A 19,375-nucleotide genomic window follows, 5' to 3' on the forward strand; every position below is an offset into this window, starting at 1 on the left:
AGTGGTACTTAAATGAAAAGCAAAATAAGTGTTAAACAAAGTACTAGTTTGTTACAGTATGCTAAGAATAGACACGCCTTCGTTACTGTACACAAAACAACAAAAACAAACAAAAGAAAAAAATAGCTTGGATCACAATGAATGTAAATTTCTTTTTAAAAATCCCTAAATTAGATTTTACTAATAGTTTTTCTAATGGTAGTTTATTCTTTGGGCACAGCTTGGAATGCAAAAAAAAAAAAAAAAAAACAACCCTAGAAACACCCCCCACCCCCTTTCTCCCCCCCCCCCCTCCCCACCATAATATGACAGCTCAGGGCAGACATGTGTCTTGACTAAACTACGTTATCTGTGGCCAGTTTTCATACGACCGCTGCTCAAGCAGAACTGGAGCATGCGCAGACCTCAAGGTCGACCGTGGTTACAAACTCGTTTGTGTCAGTCTACGGGGGGCGAGTGACGCTCACTTGCTGGTGGACTTTTGGTGGAGGACGGTGGATTTGGTGGATATTTGGTGGATATTTGGTGGATACTTGTGAATTTTCATCCAATGTTACAGGCATATTTGGTGGATCTTCGTGGACTTGGTGGTTTAGAGTCGTCACAGTGTGGAGTTTTGGTGGATGTTTAGAAATCAACTTGTCACTGTGGGTGGATTTTTGTAAATCCTAGGCATCAGTATTTAGTAGATCTGGGTTATGATCTTGATGATCTTTGCAGTTTGACTTTTGGTAAGTATCTGAAATATATTTTCATTGTTTCATCAATTGTTTACTCGATGACTGAGTTTCCTTTTCCGTGTCTAGGTGTTTAACAAGAGTAAACATTTACAACTGTATGATATATCCGTTTTTTAACTATATTTACGTTAAGTTTCTATACTTCCTGTTATAACACTGTAAATGTCATTGTTTAATGTGTGACTTCAAATTAGTGTATAAATGTCAGACTAATGTCAAGTATAATAGGCTAGCAACTATTTACCATCATGAAACTAGACGGTTGGTTATGACGATGTTACAATGTAGGTTAGATTCTGGACTTTGAAAAAACTCTAATGATAAGAGCTAATGGCATGCTGTGCATGTGCGCATGGAATCTGTGTGTGCGATAGTGCGCATGATAGTGTGCACGCGACCTATATAAGCACGTGATTGTTATGCTGAATGTATTTCGTGTGTTGAATACACGCGAATGTTTTTCTCACGTTTGTTTTTCTCGTACGTAGTTTTCGTGAGCGCTGTTTGTATGCCAAATTTATTTTTAGATTTGAGTCCGATTTCACATCGGAAACAATTTTTTACTCCCCCCTCAGACATGTTTACAGCGTCAGTTTTCCTTGCCATGTTCGCGTTAGTATTAGTTTTCATCATCGGCTTGTGAGGACTGATACGGATTTACAATAGTAAACAAATGTACTCTTTTCACACAGCTCAGTGACACGTGTGCGTTGTTTACCCGACATCTAAACAAACGGTAATCATAACTGGTGTGGTGGTGTTATTGCACATGGTGTGTTCTTGTTATACACACCCATAACATATCGTGTGTTGTTGTTGAATTCCCAACACACCCCTAAAATATGGTGTGTTCTTGTTGAATCCTTACCACCCCCCCCCCCCCTCTAATGTTCTAATTAACACACTCCTAAAATATAGTGTTATAGTTTCAAACAAAATCAATGCGTATTAATAACTGTAGACTTGAATTTTATTTGAAATCATGTTAGACCATATGTTACCAGCCTGCATATGGTTACTTCCCCTTATGCAAGTTATCTGTAATTATTCCCCTTGTATGTCAGGATAAAAACATCTGATGTAGACTTCATGTCGTCTTGACATTAACATGGACATATTTTTTTTCTTAAAAAACAGAATTTTTTTTTCAAATATAGGCCGTTAAGAGATAAGAATAGTCTACTTGACGCCTGAAAATTAATTATAACAATTATCAATGAGCCACTTCGTTTAAAATATATTTTTAAAACTTGAGTGAGAATTTTCAATGTTTATCATTTTTATTTACTTGATATTATTTGTAATAACTGCAAGTTAAATTTTAAAAACTTGAGTGAACGACTTATCCCCCGTGCTCCCCATAACGTACTACCCTGCTTATCTCCAGTGAGGAACGACTAGTCCCCCTAGCTCTCCTTAATCTACGCATGAGTTATCCCCCCTGTTATCCCGATGTGGTTTCCTGTTTAGTTAATCTGTTCTCGTTTACCGCCCCTGTCTCGTTGAAATCTCGTAAGGTCACGTTTTCTACCGTCACGTGATTGATGACAGCTTACCTACAACCTACAAGGTTGCCGCATACATTAACCTTTTTTACGCGAATAGTTTCTAACGTTTTATAAAGTGTAAACTATTTTCTCACGAATTTTCTAGTTATGCCTACACTTTTTAAAATTTCTTTTATTTCTGTTACGTGTAATATGTAATATGTCATGTTTTGTTATAGTGAAATATCATTCAGATCTATTTCTTACAATTTTTATTTTAAGCGCAATATATTTCTTACATTTTCTACTGTAGAATGAAAAGGTTCATAGGTTATCTTACTTACATTTCTCACACTAGAGTACTATCCTTTTTTATCAAGTATGACGAGCTTACAACAGAGGAAACATTTAAAACAAGGTAAACAGAACGATAAAACAAGCATTCTAGACACCTCGTGAAGCAAGCAAAATAAACACATAAACAGGCGAAATAAGCACACAATAAACAAGCAAAATAAGCACATCATAAACAAACAAAATAAACACATCATAAACAAACAAAATAAGCACATCATAAACAAGCAAAATAAGCACATCATAAACAAGCAAAATAAACACATCATAAACAAGCAAAATAAGCATACAATAAACAAGCAAAATAAGCACATCATAAACTAGCAAAATAAGCGCATCATAAACAAGCAAAATAAGCACACAATAAACAAGTAAAATAAACACATCATAAACAAGCAAAAATAAGCACACAATAAACAAGTAAAATAAACTTTGTATAACGAGAAACCAAGTTACTGGTTAACTTACGACAATTAGCCTACGAATTACCGCATTCACTATGATTTCAAAGATGTAATCACGAGATTATCGTGAGTAACATGTGTAAGGGTTCATTGTGAGTAGATGTGGCCGTGCACGTTGAGTACAGGAGGGCCTTGCACATACCCCCCACCCTTTCTTTACACATAATACCTTAGTTTAAGTAAGTTTATAACCCATTCTCTCCTCTCTCCTCCTAAACTTAGCAAAGAAATACATTTCATCACATAAGAATTTTCACTATTGTTTAGTGTTTAAAAAATTTAAATTTATTAGTTTTGATAAATGGTTAAACTGACTTGTCCAACGGAGTAGTTTCCCTTGGTTAAATAAAAGCATTCCTGGCGACCGTAGACTCGTAATGAGGGCACACTGAGGCTTGAGTCAAAAAAAAAAAAATTCTCCTGCGACCTACATCAGCATTCTTCCTGTGACAAGAAACACAGCCTAAATATGGCAAGCTTTTTGCCACCACCTGTAATGTGGATTGTTACGGTACGGAAGTGGAAACCTTCAACGTTCAACACATAATTATGACCCTCAATCTGACCCTAATCCTGACCCTAATCCTGACCCTAATCCTGACCCTAATCCTGACCCTAATCCTGACCCTAATCCTGACCCTAATCCTGACCCTCATCCTGACCCTCATCCTGATCCTCATCCTGACCCTCATCCATCCTGACCCTCATCCATCTTGACCCTCATCCTGACCCGCACCCTCACCCGCACCCTCATGCCGACCCAAATCCCGACCTTCACAGGAAAGTGCCTATATATAAAAATCCAAGCCATACTCTACAACCTACTTAAAACCGGCGGCAATACCTATATGTGAGCAGTGTGATAAACACATTCAGTTTCATTTAAATGTTCATGATAAACCACACAACAGATTTTATCCATTCCTTCCCCCCCCCCCCCCCCCTGCCCCTTCATACAAAATATCATCCATGACCCCACTCCGATGAACTTCGTCCAGACTAACTTCGTCATTTTCCCCTCCACTAATTACGACTAATCCATTAATTACCGTGAATTAGGCAACACCTTAAATTCGGTTATTTAACCACGATCGCATGACTGGGTTAATTAACGCCGATAATCTGGGGATTATCTCCTGGATTATAGGGATTGCAGGTAACCGCTGCACACAAGATGATTAGCAAACACACATAATCTGCTGCACATTAGATTCATTGCAGTTTTTTTAAAGGATTAAATAACTCAAATAAGGCACTCGAAGTTTTTTTTAAAACTCACTAATCGTTTAACTTTTTGTTATAATTTAAAAAAAAAACTTCATTCCCTGCAAATTCTAACATTTAACATCCAAATATTCCATGATCGCAAAAGTGACATATTCTAATTTAACATCCAAATATTCCATGATCGCAATAGTGACATATTCTAATTTAACATCCAAATATTCCATGATCGCAATAGTTACATATCCTAACATTTAACATCCAAATATTCCATGATCGCAATAGTTACATATCCTAACATTTAACATCCAAATATTCCATGATTGCAATAGTTACATATCCTAACATTTAACATCCAAATATTCCATGATCGCAACAGTGACATATCCTAACATTTAACATCCAAATATTCCATGATCGCAACAGTGACATATCCTAACATTTAACATCCAAATATTCCATGATCGCAACAGTGACATATCCTAACATTTAACATCCAAATATTCCATGATTGCAATAGTTACATATCCTAACATTTAACATCCAAATATTCCATGATTGCAATAGTTACATATCCTAACATTTAACATCCAAATATTCCATGATCGCAACAGTGACATATCCTAACATTTAACATCCAAATATTCCATGATCGCAACAGTGACATATCCTAACATTTAACATCCAAATATTCCATGATCGCAACAGTGACATATCCTAACATTTTAACTTGGGTTGTTACTTAGCCGAAACTCTAGAGTTCGGTCCTCAGTATACCACGAAGGCTGTCCCTGAGTCCGCCCAGCTCTGATGTACGCTATAGCTGACAAACGTGATGCGGCTGGTCAAACACTGTCCGTTCGTATGCCAAGGCTTAAAGAAACAGACGAGAGTTATCTACCCTATGGATTTTAAAAGATGTGAAGGGGGACATGATTTTAAAATTTCACCCTTCTATTCTTAGATAGCACTATTTTGACAATCTAACATCCTAGTATAGAATGTCTTAACAATTTTGTCGAATGTCATGATCGATTTATAAAAATGCATTTTCCGACTCAGTTGCGTTAGTTCTAAATGGATCAGAGAACTAAACCACAACACACTTTCAAAACGAAACCAAACGGGCATCGTCACTATACACAAAACGATTTACAATAAACTGGTTTAATACATTAATTTCTTTATTACTTATTAACTGCAACAATACACTTTGATATCAATAAACCTGAATAACGTTTAAAGACAGTTCTAAATCTGTAACAAAACCACACCAGTATGTTTACTTTACATATGATCATAATCATAGCTACACGTTGGAATACATTATTCAGTAGGCAAAAAGTGGTTTCTAATTATGCGCCATTAATTAGTCAGTGAGAATCGTATAAGTGGTACTAAAATCAATATATGTATGTTCCTAGTGAGGTGTCTATATGTCAAGCTTTGGGGTGTAGATTCCCCCCTCCACCCTCTCCCCCTTCATTATTTAACCAGCTGTCGTGTTTTCATAATCCGCTATTGATCGGACTTGTGGACTGTATCAGTGTGTTTGTATAGTGTTACAAAGGGAAGACCCACACTGTATCAGTGTTGTGAGAGAGGTCGGGGTAAGGGGGCCTATGTGGGTTGGGGGGGTCTATGTGGGTCGGGGGGGTCTATGAGGGTCGGGGGGGGGTCTATGTGGGTCGGGGGGGGGGGGTCTATGTGGGTTGGGGAGGAGCTATGTGGGTTGGGGGGGGGAGCTATGTGGGTTGGGGGGGGGAGCTATGTGTGTTGGGGGAGCTATGTGGGTTGGGGGGGGGCTATGTGGGTTGGGGGGGGGGAGCTATGTGGGTTGGGGGGGGGAGCTATGTGTGTTGGGGGAGCTATGTGGGTTGGGGGGGGGGAGCTATGTGGGTTGGGGGCGGAGCTATGTGGGTTGGGGGGGAGCTATGTGGGTTGGGGGGGGGAGCTATGTGGGTTGGGGGGGGGAGCTATGTGGGTTGGGGGGGGAGCTATGTGGGTTGGGGGGGGGAGCTATGTGGGTTGGGGGGGTGGAGCTATGTGGGTTGGGGGGGGAGCTATGTGTGTTGGGGGAGCTATGTGGGTTGGGGGGGGGGCTATGTGGGTTGGGGGGGGGGCTATGTGGGTTGGGGGGGGAGCTATGTGGGTTGGGGGGAGCTATGTGGGTTGGGGGGGGGAGCTATGTGGGTTGGGGGGGGGAGCTATGTGGGTGGGGGGGGAGCTATGTGGGTTGGGGGGGGAGCTATGTGGGTTGGGGGGGGAGCTATGTGGGTTGGGGGGGGAGCTATGTGGGTTGGGGGGGGAGCTATGTGGGTTGGGGGGGAGCTATGTGGGTTGGGGGGGAGCTATGTGGGTTGGGGGGGGAGCTATGTGGGTTGGTGGGGGGGAGCTATGTGGGTTGGGGGGGGGGGAGCTATGTGTGTTGGGGGAGCTATGTGGGTTGGGGGGGGCTATGTGGGTTGGGGGGGGAGCTATGTGGGTTGGGGGGGGAGCTATGTGTGTTGGGGGAGCTATGTGGGTTGGGGGGGGGAGCTATGTGGGTTGGGGGGGGGAGCTATGTGGGTTGGGGGGGGGAGCTATGTGGGTTGGGGGGGGAGCTATGTGGGTTGGGGAGGGGAGCTATGTGGGTTGGGGAGGGGAGCTATGTGGGTTGGGGGGGGAGCTATGTGTGTTGGGGGAGCTATGTGGGTTGGGGGGGGAGCTATGTGGGTTGGGGGGGGGAGCTATGTGGGTTGGGGGGGGGAGCTATGTGGGTTGGGGGGGGGGGAGCTATGTGGGTTGGGGGGGGAGCTATGTGGGTTGGGGGGGGGAGCTATGTGGGTTGGGGGGGGTGAGCTATGTGGGTTGGGGGGGGAGCTATGTGGGTTGGGGGGGGAGCTATGTGGGTTGGGGGGGGGGAGCTATGTGGGTTGGGGGGGGGGAGCTATGTGTGTTGGGGGAGCTATGTGGGTTGGGGGGGGGCTATGTGGGTTGGGGGGGGCTATGTGGGTTGGGGGGGGCTATGTGGGTTGGGGGGGGAGCTATGTGGGTTGGGGGGGGGGGGAGCTATGTGGGTTGGGGGGGGAGCTATGTAGGTTGGGGGGAGCTATGTGTGTTGGGGGAGCTATGTGGGTTGGGGGGGGAGCTATGTGGGTTGGGGGGGGAGCTATGTGGGTTGGGGGGGGGGAGCTATGTGGGTTGGGGAGGGGAGCTATGTGGGTTGGGGGGGGGAGCTATGTGGGTTGGGGGGGGGAGCTATGTGGGTTGGGGGGGGAGCTATGTGTGTTGGGGGAGCTATGTGGGTTGGGGGGGGGGAGCTATGTGGGTTGGGGGGGGGGGAGCTATGTGGGTTGGGGGGGGGAGCTATGTGGGTTGGGGGGGGGGGAGCTATGTGGGTTGGGGGGGGGGGGAGCTATGTGGGTTGGGGGGGGGGAGCTATGTGGGTTGGGGGGGGGAGCTATGTGGGTTGGGGGGGGGAGCTATGTGGGTTGGGGGGGGGAGCTATGTGGGTTGGGGGGGGGAGCTATGTGGGTTGGGGGGGGGTGAGCTATGTGGGTTGGGGGGGGGAGCTATGTGGGTTGGGGGGGGAGCTATGTGGGTTGGGGGGGGGGAGCTATGTGGGTTGGGGGGGGGGAGCTATGTGGGTTGGGGGGGGAGCTATGTGGGTTGGGGGGGGGAGCTATGTGGGTTGGGGGGGAGGATTACGCAACTGTCTCAAAAACTGACCTTCTTTGACCAGATAATACAATTTGTAAGGCGCGTCTATGACTCAACTCACGGCAGGAAACGAAGCTAGCAGGCGATAAACTTTGTGTCTTCGTCTTTGGTTTCCCTCGCTACACCTGACGATACAGGTAGATTCAAACATCTCAAGTTTTTTACTCACTATAGGTCAGGGGTCACGAAAAGTTGTTGTTCCGAATGACGCTCACAGAAAGGTGAAGGTCTTCCCCCCCCCCTCCTCTTCCCGCATCGTGAAGATCCCACCCCCACCCCCATTACTCACTAGTCAACAAAGCAATGTATTGGCTATAACGATTATACTTTTTTCGCAGGTTTACGGTAATCAAGCATATGGTCTGTTTTAAACAGATGTACGGTATATGTTTTTGGGTCACTATCATCTAACCCCTGCACACAGCGAGCCAGGAGAAAAAGTAAGTCTGCTTTGTCCACTGCTTTTTCATTTTTAAAAAAAACAAAAACGTTCTTATCTCTTGTATGCTTTAAATATTGTGCATGTTTTTGATCACTGTATTGTTACGTTTTATGCGGAATTCGTACTGCGAAAAGTTTAACATACTTTACATTGTGGTTTTCAGATTTTTAAAATTAAACCAATTTGTAGGCTTTCACTTTTTTTGAACATATAGGTACTTATCTTAAATCAATTATAGCTATTTAATTTCCGTATCCGACCAAATGGGTCTGAAGGATCGCTTACACGTATTTGTACGAGCTCAACAAAGGTTTAGTTTTAAAACACATTTGGCTTTACCATCCACAATTTGAGTCAGGTACCAATCACATCTACAAACTATGGGAGATTAGTGGACAGGAAAGTCAAATCTTGGAGAGGAGGCGATGGTTTGGGCACTAGCTTAGGGTGGGCTTTGGTCATAGAGCCAGACATGCCCTGAGGTGAACCCCCCCCCCCCCCCCCCCCCACTCCCCCAGGGAAGACGACGCGAGGGTTAGACTTCAGTAGATATGGCGAAGTAGCGAGCTGAAAGGATATGAAGGAATTGGGAACAAGTGAAAAGATTTGTAGGAGACGGTGGGGAGTGGAAAGTTTTGATGCCCTCTGTTTCGCAAGAGCTCCACATGGAATGAATAGGAAAACGATAACCAATCATAGCGAAAAACTCAGGAGAATATTACCGAGTCATGGGATACGAACTAGCGAGTTTTTGGATGAGATTTTAACCGCTCTCTTCTTAATTAGCTAAAATTATTGTCAAAAGCAACTGCAAGCGATTTTTATGTAATTTTTAAAATGGTGGACCTATGTATCTCCATATCTACTTAAGTATCTTTACTAAACTTTGCCACGAGTTTAAAGACTTTAGAGGTTTTCAGACATTGAGTTGTTCATCTTGCAGACTTAGTTATTCAACGAAAACGACGGAGTTCCATATCATACGCGCGACATGACTGAAAACATGACGCAATTTCCGAAACTCACTAGAGGTAAAACAATACTTATTTCACCGCATTGCATTTTTTTTTCTCACTCAGGATTTCCCGATTTTGACCAGAAGTCATGTCTATCGCATCCATCCCATGTATGCTGAGGGAAGAGGCTCGCACGAGGAAGCCTAACGAACCATGTCTGTCACGGTTCATTGATCTGGAACTGACAGACTTGAAAAGTCTGGGACTGTGGCGGGGTGCCATGGCAGAGTTCATTGGATGTCTGTTTCTTAACATGTTCACCATCAAATTCGGAATGGTGGCGGGTGTTACTCATCTACAGGTGGGTGGTGTCAGTCAGTTTACTGCTGGGTGGGTGGTTTCAATTTAGTTACAGGTGGGTTGGTGGTTTCAATTTAGTTACAGGTGGATTGGTGGTGTCAGTTACGTTATGGGCGGGTTTATGATGCAACTTACAGGTGAGTGGTGTTACAGGTGGGTGGTGCCTCATTGTTAGTTGGGTGGGTGGCGCCACATTGTTACGGGTGGGTGGGTGGTGCCGCATTGTTACGGGTGGGTGGTGTCACATAGATACAGGTGGGTGGGTTTTCCATGTAGGTACAGGTGGGTGGGTGGCACATAGTTACAGGTGGGTTGTGCCTCATAGGTACAGGTGGGTGGGTGTTTTAACATAGGAACAGGTGGATGTGTGGCACATAGTTACAGGTGGGTGGTGCCTCATAGGTACAGGTGGGTGGGTGTTTTAACATAGAAACAGGTGGGTGGGTGGCACATAGTTACAGGTGGGTGGGTGGGTGGTGCCGTCAGTTCCAGGTGGTATGGCGATATCAGATGAATTGATATATAACTGGGTGCTCCATTTTATTGTGAGTGGGGAAACTTGAATGGTACGTTTGATTATGATATAAAGTTTTGTAATACAACTGTTTCATCTGACTTGATATAGGGCTTCTTGGCTTTGTGTAAAGCTAGGGTTTTAAGTAAAGTAAAAAAAGTTTCCCTTTCAAACTTGACGGTCTATGGGGCAAGTTTTTTAAGTGGTCCGAAGTTATCTGCTTGCAGATGTTCCATCACTTATCAATCTCTCATCACGTGACTTCCCCAGGTGGCGCTAGGCTGTGGTTTCTTCTTCGCCGTCATCATCACGGCGTTATCGACCGTGAGTGGAGGTCACGTTAACCCAGCCGTGTCCATTGGGTTCCTGGTCACGGGTCATATCACAGTAGTCAGGTAAATGAAAAAAAAAATCATAAATTTTTTTTATTCCCAAGTTTAGGTTTTTTTATTTTATTTTAGAGCCTCAAATATAAATCCATGAGTAGTGTAATCAATGCAAACTTTTCACGCTATAGGCTAAGCTTCATCGTACCATAAGAAGCAATGTTAGAGCTAAACATATTAGGGTAATTTTCCAAACCATAAGATACACGTAGTAAACAGATGAGATTTTTCTTTATATCTAATATATAAAGCTCAATTCTGTATGTAAATATAAATATGTATGTCGTTGACATACTTCGATGGATTAAAGTGTTAGAATATTATCGTGCGCATTTGTCTAAATTTATGAGTTAAAAAATTACTATTGAAAGTGTTGAGAAATAATTTTCATTTTTCAAGCTGATAGTAATAATTGTCGGCATGTTCATTAAACACAATTTAAAAAAAATAACAAAAATTCTAATTATGTCTGAAAATTATTTATATTTAGTCCTTTAGCACTTACTTCCCTTTGATAAATTAGGAAAACACAATTACTTCCCTTTATAAAACATTGCATTAGTGGAAAATAATTTACTTTTTATTACTTTGTTTTGGTGTTGGGGAAAAAAAATAATTACATAATTAGCGGGGATTGATCAAGTGCAAATGTTGTAGGTATTTTACGAATAAGCTTGGAGTATTATAATTGTTCATTTGGTTTGGTTTGGCACCTACGTTCGTTTAAGTGAGTGCAAAAGACTATGAATAAGTTGGGATACTATAGTCGATTAGTAAGCTGAAACAGGCGATTCCACCCCGGTCTAGACTGTGAGCACTTTGCGTTTATGTTCGCGTTAGTGTTTTCTTTGTGTTTAGGTTTTTCTTTGTGTTTAGGTTGGGTTTGCGTTAGTGGTTGCGTTTTGATTTGGTTCGTTTTTGTTCTTTTTTTTTTTCGTTTTCGTTTGTGTTTTTTTTCTTTGGGTTTGTGTTTGTATTTGTGTTTGTGGTTGGTTTTGCGTTTGGATTTGGTTAGTTTTCGTTTGCTTTTTCGTTTGTGTTTTTTTCTTTGGGTTTGTGTTTGTGGTTGGTTTTGCGTTTGGATTTGGTTTGTTTTCGTTTGCTTTTTCGTTTTTTTTTCTTTGTGTTCGTATGGTGTTTGTGGTTGTGTTTGTTGTTAGGTTTTTGTTTTCCTTTGCTTTTTTGTTTTTTTTTTCTTTGTGTTTGTATTGGTGTTTGTGATTGTGGTTGGGTTTGTTGTTAGGTTTTTGTTTTCGTTTGTATTTGTAATTGTGTTAGCGTTATGTTTGCGTTTTGTTGTTTTGGTTGGTTGTGGTTTGGGTGGGCAATGCCGGGTTTATGATGATTACTAAACACCCAGGTAATGGTCTTTAACAGAAAGGTTTTTCACAGAAGCCAGAGCAGGGCCTGGCCGGGGCGGCTAGTATTGTATATAAAAAAAACTTATGTGGTCTGACAGCTTTCATTCGAGTGCCATGAAACTTTGGGGAGTTGATGAGAATACTACTAAAAGGTTTCCATGAAAAGAATTTGAAATTTCTTAGGGGTGGCGCCCCAGCACTGTGCGATTTTTTATATTTTTTTTGTACTCTATAAACGATATATGAAAATAAGTCAGATTCAGTTTGGCGCCCAGAGCTTATCACTTAATATCTATTAATTGATCATCATGAATGACGAAATTGCGCGAAGTGCGCAAACGGGAAACTGCGCACTATATAATTCTTGCACTCAGCCATTCATTTTCGCAATTTAATTATTTATTAAAAAAAATTATTTATTTTATTTTTATTTTTTTGTGTGTAAAGATTCTTTAATATGTACAGCAAGTATAATTTTGGACATTCACAAAATTCAATGTTTATATTTTCTTGGAAAATGAACTATGTACATAGTATGAAAGTTCATACTGTATCCAAATTTGTTACAGATATAATAACTTGTTTTCAAAGATCAGAAATTAATAGTATCAGTAACTGCAGTATAAGAAAGATAAATTACTAAAACATTGACATATTTGCAATGAAATAAAATACAAAAATATTCCAATTATGTTTTTTTTCAATTATTAATATTATGAACAAAACCAGTAAGCACTATACGAACATACTGCAGAAAAAAATATTTTACAATTGTAGAAAAACTGCATCTGAATTTTAAGAAATAAATTTACCCTAATTTAATACGGTCAAATGCGTAACATACCCTATTTAACACTTATTTCCCCAATATGTCCTGATCTGGTAAAATAATACTAGGACAATAATGTGTTTACTATAACAGAATTCTTTAAATAGCAGAAAATCAATTATCGTGCAGGACCCTGTTAAATTCATTGTAAGCAGATTCTAAATCAAAGAGCATCTGTCTGACCTGTGTCTCATCTAATTCCTCTGAAGCCTGCATGTTGCCAAGTGTTTCCAACCATTTACGCACTTTCTGTTTGCCCTCAAAGTCTGAAGGTAAGAGGCTGAGGCGTGTCATAGTTTCTACAAGTTCTTGTAGGTCTGGGTGAATTGCATCCATAGCTTTAATGTCTAGCCTCAGTTTGTCCATAACAGTGATAAAAAGAGAGACTATGTCTGCTATACGTTTACTCGTATTTCCTTTGTCATCTTTAATAGTAATAGGCCTGTCTTCTTTGATTCTCTCTAGTGCTGCTGGACAATCCAGCCTATACTTTTTCATAAACTCCTCTATTGTAGAAAAGTCACTGTGTACTTGTTTGAAAGCTGCTTTATACTGAACTAAAAGTTTGGAGCATGTAGCTGTGTACTCTTTTTAGCAAGGACAGCATCTCTAATGTAAGCTTTCTCCAAACTCTGGAGTGTGTTTATAACAGCATACACATCAGCCATGTTGTCATATTTTTCTCTTTCTTTTGTTGTTCTGTACAGTTTCACCTCCTCATAGAGCCCTGAATTATTCCCTTGACTGGTTTAGGAACTTGGCTGTACTTGGGCGAACATGGTTATTAACTTATTAATATTTACTCACAAAAACGTTAGTATAGATCTAGATCTACTTCTTTCTCTGCCTTGTATTATTTTGAAGACTAACTTAGGCCTTAGAATAAGATTAGGCATTTAAGACTATTTTAGTATTTTGTCCAAAAAAATTTATTTATAATACACATTAATAAATGCTATAATGATTTCTAACGTATTAATCAAATATTGAAACATTTTGTATTTCTGTAAATTAAAAGGTTAAAATAATACTAGTTTTATATTTAAATTAGAGCCAAATAATATATTTTTGATAAAGTGAACAGATAAAAAAAATTAATTACACATTGCCTGTTATTTTTTGTTGTATATAAATGAAACATATTGATTAGTTTTAATAAATTTGATTTTGTTTATATTTTAAACCACTATTGCAAACTTATTTATTTCCCTTTACTACTTACTCTAAATTGGGTAGGGATAGTGGTATAGTTATATGATTTGATTTTAATATCCTAGCAGAGCTAGCTAAAATACTTTAATCTTTTGTGCGAAATATGCATATGGTTTTATATGAATAAATATTATTTCATACTTAAACCCATTTATTTTAAATTCATTTGCCTAATTCTAACCAAATACCATAATATTAACAAAAAATGTTAGTGGCTCTTTATAAACTGAGATTTTGTAAATTGTAACTTTTGGCTCTTCCGTCTCAAAAGGTTGCCGACCCCTGAGCTAGGTTGATGAAGTTTCATATATAAGTATTACATCAAATTTGTAGTTCTGTATAAACTTTTCAGCGATTTTCGGTAACATGAAGTGAAATTCTACTTTCGGTTTCCCAAAGCCTTTAACTTGTGTACTGTTTCTGATACATATATAACGTTTCACATGAGTAAAAGATCTAATTCTGTTTCTCTCAAATTTTGAGTAATTTCTGGTGACCGGAAGTTATACTTAACGCTATAGGGCTGGTAAGTAGATGTGTAGATGTAAAATGTTTTTATATTTATATATATATACTTTTATTCAGCACTTCAAGACATTACTATTGTACTTTTTAAGATGTATATAAATTAATCATATTCTACTAAATAATGTATATCTTGGTTTATTTGCTCTTGTATTCACAAATATTATTGTACAAATCTTGAGATTGTCGAATACGAAACGCTCCTTTTATTTTTATGTCAAACATCCTTTTTCTCATATATGAATCACCTAAAATGTAATCTATTATTATTAATTTAACCCCTATGATGGTTAAATATTTTGTCAATTGTTTTATGGAAAATAAAAGCATTTAAAAAAATGAAAACAAAGAACTTTTAAAAATGAAAGTATTTTACAAAATAATATTTCGGAATGAAGTAGGCTTTTAAGCATGTGTATTTTATAAATTAGTTTTGGAATTATATAACTGATGTGTACATAGCTTTTGGTGTACATGCAGGTTTATTGTGTACACGGTATTTCAAACCTGCGGAGGTCTTACAGGCGTGGCTCTACTGAAGGTCGTCATACCCGAGTCTATGCACGGCAATCTCGGCATCATCAAGATAGGCAAGGAATGCACCCTCGGCATGGCGGTGGGGAGCGAGATCTACGTCACGTTTTTTCTCATGTTCGTTGTCATGGCAATGGTAGGAGCCCCCACCTCACCACCCCGTCCACACAACAAACACAGTAGTAACCTATATACTAACCTTACTACTACAATAACTAGTAAGAAATATAACAAATATCAACAACCTAAATTTAAAAAACCCAGTAAAATTATTACAAAGTACCACTAAAATCACCAAGTACTACCAAACTACCCATCACCTCCTACCACTATACCATCACCTGCCACCACTATACCATCACCTGCCACCACGATACCATCACCTACCACCACTACACCATCACCTGCCACAACTACACCATCACCTGCCACCACTATACCATCACCTGCCACCACTATACCATCACCTGCCACCACTACACCATCACCTGCCACCACTATACCATCACCTGCCACCACTATACCATCACCTGCCACCACTATACCATCACCTGCCACCACTATACCATCACCTGTCACCACTACACCATCACCTGCCACCACTACACCATCACCTGCCACCACTATACCCTCACCTGCCACCACTATACCATCACCTGCCACCACTATACCATCACCTGCCACCACTATACCATCACCTGCCACCACTATACCATCACCGGCCACCACTATACCATCACCGGCCACCACTATACCATCACCGGCCACCACTATACCATCACCTGCCACCACTATACCATCACCTTCCACCACTATACCATCACCTTCCACCACTATACCATCACCGGCCACCACTATACCATCACCGGCCACCACTATACCATCACCGGCCACCACTATACCATCACCGGCCACCACTCTACCATCACCGGCCACCACTCTACCATCACCTGCCACCCCTCTACCATCACCTGCCACCCCTCTACCATCACCTGCCACCACTATACCATCACCTGCCACCACTATACCATCACCGGCCACCACTATACCATCACCGGCCACCACTATACCATCACCGGCCACCACTATACCATCACCGGCCACCACTATACCATCACCTGCCACCACTATACCAACACCGGCTACCACTAAATCCAACACAGGCTACCACCAAAATTCTGTTTTCCTCAGATCGACTCAGGTAGAAAGGACGTCCAGGGTTCGATTCCCTTCATGGTTGGTCTGACAGTCACTATCAACATCTTCTACGGGGTAATTATCAATCGACACATACACTTAAGCATACCTGTTTAATGTGAAAGACCCCTTATGCCACGCCTAAGAAATTTACTTTGACCACGCCCACTTAAATGTGTTGTCTGACCACTTTATTATGACCCGATCTTACCTTGTCCACTGTGGTGTCACGATTTTACAGTGTCCACTTATTCGCTTGACCACACCCTAAACAAGACATGCCACGCCTACTTTGTCATTGACCACGCCCTAAATGAAATTATTTTACTTGTCTCTAGGAGACTCTGTCTGGTGGCATCATGAATCCTGTCAGGAACTTTGCACCCGCCCTCATCAAAGGAGACCTGGAAAATATTTGGGTACGTTTATTCCCTACTTTTCCTACCCTTCTTTTCCTTTTGCAGGTACCGAGTCCTATCGATAGTTATATTATGGACGTTTTACCTTTCTCATCTAACCCCCTAATTATACCATAATCTATAACGAAAGCTAGCCTTTATAAAGTTAGCAAATTGATACCACTAAACAACTATTTAGCTGCGCATGTAAACATGAACTTTGATCTGTCTCCGCATGTAACCTTAATGTACCCAACTATAAAGTAATTTAACCATCAGAGGTCCTGTTAACCTTACAACTTATGAATATAACCAAATAGTTACTTGTATAATTAATAATCTTATTGTTAGCAAAGAGGAGTCGGCGTGGTCGAGTCGGTAAAGCTCAGGGTTGCTAAACCGAAATGTCTCCCGTTCGGACCCTCGGGCAGATGAGGCTCGTTAGCTGGGGCCAGCCACTCTTCTAGGAGAGACAACTCCAAAATCAAACAACTGCTGCCTTGTTTTTTTCTTGGTTTCTTCCAGGCATTTCTTCGGGGGTGCGGAGCCCCCCCCCCCTCATCCCGAAGAAAGTCTACCGCCCCCCCTCCCTAATTTATATAGAAAACATATACTTTTACCAGTTTCCGCCCCCCCCTCCCCCCGAAAATGTCAAGTGCACCCCCGGAAAAAAATGTCTGGAAGAAACACTGACAAAGTCTATTGAAGCAAATTCAAATTGAAAAGAAAAGCAGGCTGAAATCGGAGTCAATGGCCTGAATTGCGCATAATCAGTTGACGCATACTTAATCCCTTCCAACACTAAAATTAAGAACAAAGAAGATTCGAAAAGTTTATTAGTATTCCGCTGATCGAAGTTTGAATTAGGGTTACGGTTAAAGTGGTTATGTTAGGCTTCTAGTTAGGGTTATCATTTGGCACAGTATTTCAAAGTGCTTTTGAGTAAATTAATATTGAATATAACCTGCAACGAATATAATACTTGAACCATAAAATAAACCATCCACAATGTCTCACCATATTTGCTTCTACTCCATCTTACATTTCAGGTGTACTGGGTAGGTCCAATGATCGGCGGGGTCATCGGGTCGCTGACCTATGACCTTGTGTTCGCCACTAGCCCCGGGACTTTGTGGAGAAAGTACAGGCGGGGGGCCATCCAGGACTACGAGCACCCCAAGGGGGAAGAGGCTGAGGGCAAGGTCTACAAGAAGATGCTCACCAAGAAGAAAGACTACAACTCACACGAGAGCAATATATAAATAGCCGGATCTGTATGACGTCATTTGTTGACAAAAAACATTGTTCATTAGTTCTAGTCGTTTGACTTGTCAGGGGTGACTTCTAGTTTTGATGTATTTATAACTTCTGACCTACATTATTGCTCTGACGTAGGGGGTCTCAGGAGTGAGGTGTTGTCAATATGAGATTTCCGGAAATGACACAAATTACGGTTGAGACGTAAGACTTATGACTGTTTAGTTTAGACCAATAGGTATATTTTATCTGACGGATTATTTAAAATTATTCCTTTTTGTTAGTCCCAACTTTGACTTGTAGAAGACTAGTCTGAGATTCTAGTTATACCAAAGATAGACTTTGACCAGTTTGACAAATAATTACAAGATTGTAAAAATATAAAGATGAATTTAACTCTAGTTTTTCAATGGCTTATCGTCCATTGAAGAATTTTCTCACCACATTTAACGGGCAGCAGCTTACCCCCTTTAGTAGAGCCACTTCTAAAATAAATTTCATTAAATTAATTTAAACTGGAGTTTTTCACCTTCCACCTTTCCCCTAATTTCATCATTAGGTCCTTTTGTTGAATATCGCCCCGGCAACTGAGTTTCTTTGTTTAACCCCCCCCCCCCCCTCTCTCCAATCATTTCAGTAACTTCTAAACCAATTGGCCTTTTGTCGTTACAATTAATTGCAGTGTTTTTTTCCTATTTAAATGTTGTTCAATACAATGTGTTGTATTTTAATATTTCTTATAAAACTGTTTTAAATATGTAAATAGTTATCTCATACCATCATTTTTGTTAGACATCAAAAACATTTTTCTACATGAGACATCTGTTACATCATAACATAACTGTTCCATCATGATTACATCAATACGATGATTTGTCTTGTACCACAGAGAAAACCAATGAGGTTGTTAAAAAAGTTTGTGTTATGTACTCTTACTTGTATGATACATTTGTAAACTTTGTGTTGATTGGATTAATAAAACAACATAATCGGAGGGCTCGTTGTATAGATTGTTGTAAGTTATGGTTGCATGTTGCATACAACTAAAATAGTTTGTTATTTAAATACAACAGGACGGCGTGGCCTAAGCAGCAAAGCGCTGTGCTGCTAACCCGAAAGCCTTTGGTTCGAATATGGATCCAAATCATTTGAGCGTCCGAGTCCACCCAGCTCTGATGGGTACTCATGTTAGGGAAAGTAAAGGCGGCTGGGTATAGTGCTGACCACAACTTCCCTTCATATGCCGAGGTCAAGATAGATTTGAACTCTACTTCATCTGCACAACGGATAGCTAGGTCTAAATAGGTTCTTTACTTATTTGTATTGTTTGTAATATGGCTACACATTTTGGTGGTAAATCTCTAGATACGTACAAGGCGTCTACAACAATATTCATCTAATTTTAAATCAATCCCTTACATTGAACTGTTTCA

The 19,375-nt window shown here is 40.8% G+C and overlaps 1 protein-coding gene and 1 pseudogene across 2 annotated transcripts; one reads left to right on the top strand and one right to left on the bottom strand.

The window, feature by feature from the left end:
- The first annotated feature begins 399 nt into the window (after positions 1–399).
- On the top strand, positions 400–18,928 carry LOC131936146 (aquaporin-like). Of its 2 annotated transcripts, none has more exons than XM_059293054.1 (8): positions 400–731; positions 8,310–8,411; positions 9,493–9,730; positions 10,514–10,638; positions 15,037–15,226; positions 16,282–16,362; positions 16,626–16,706; positions 17,735–18,928. In XM_059293054.1, the coding sequence occupies exons 3-8, from the start codon at positions 9,518–9,520 to the stop codon at positions 17,945–17,947; spliced, it is 903 nt and encodes a 300-aa protein (XP_059149037.1). In that variant the 5' UTR covers positions 400–731; positions 8,310–8,411; positions 9,493–9,517; the 3' UTR covers positions 17,948–18,928. The 2 variants fall into 2 exon arrangements, with proteins under 2 accessions (XP_059149037.1, XP_059149038.1); XM_059293055.1 differs by lacking the exon at positions 400–731 and adding an exon at positions 8,090–8,108.
- LOC131936148 (vacuolar protein sorting-associated protein 28 homolog) lies at positions 12,840–13,733 on the bottom strand (annotated as a pseudogene).
- Positions 18,929–19,375: the final 447 nt, after the last annotated feature.

This window comes from Physella acuta, unplaced genomic scaffold (genome assembly GCF_028476545.2).
Source record: "Physella acuta isolate Inbredline_101_S28 unplaced genomic scaffold, ASM2847654v3 ptg000169l, whole genome shotgun sequence".
NCBI classification, from domain to species: Eukaryota; Metazoa; Mollusca; class Gastropoda; family Physidae; genus Physella; species Physella acuta.

Bases quoted from the DNA above. Each gene is read 5' to 3' on its own strand.
- LOC131936146 (XM_059293054.1), top strand. From the start codon at position 9,518: ATGTCTATCGCATCCATCCCATGTATGCTGAGGGAAGAGGCTCGCACG. The intron at 9,731-10,513 runs GTGGGTGGTGTC...TGACTTCCCCAG, and splicing joins CGGGTGTTACTCATCTACAG to GTGGCGCTAGGCTGTGGTTT. The intron at 15,227-16,281 runs GTAGGAGCCCCC...TGTTTTCCTCAG, and splicing joins TGTTCGTTGTCATGGCAATG to ATCGACTCAGGTAGAAAGGA.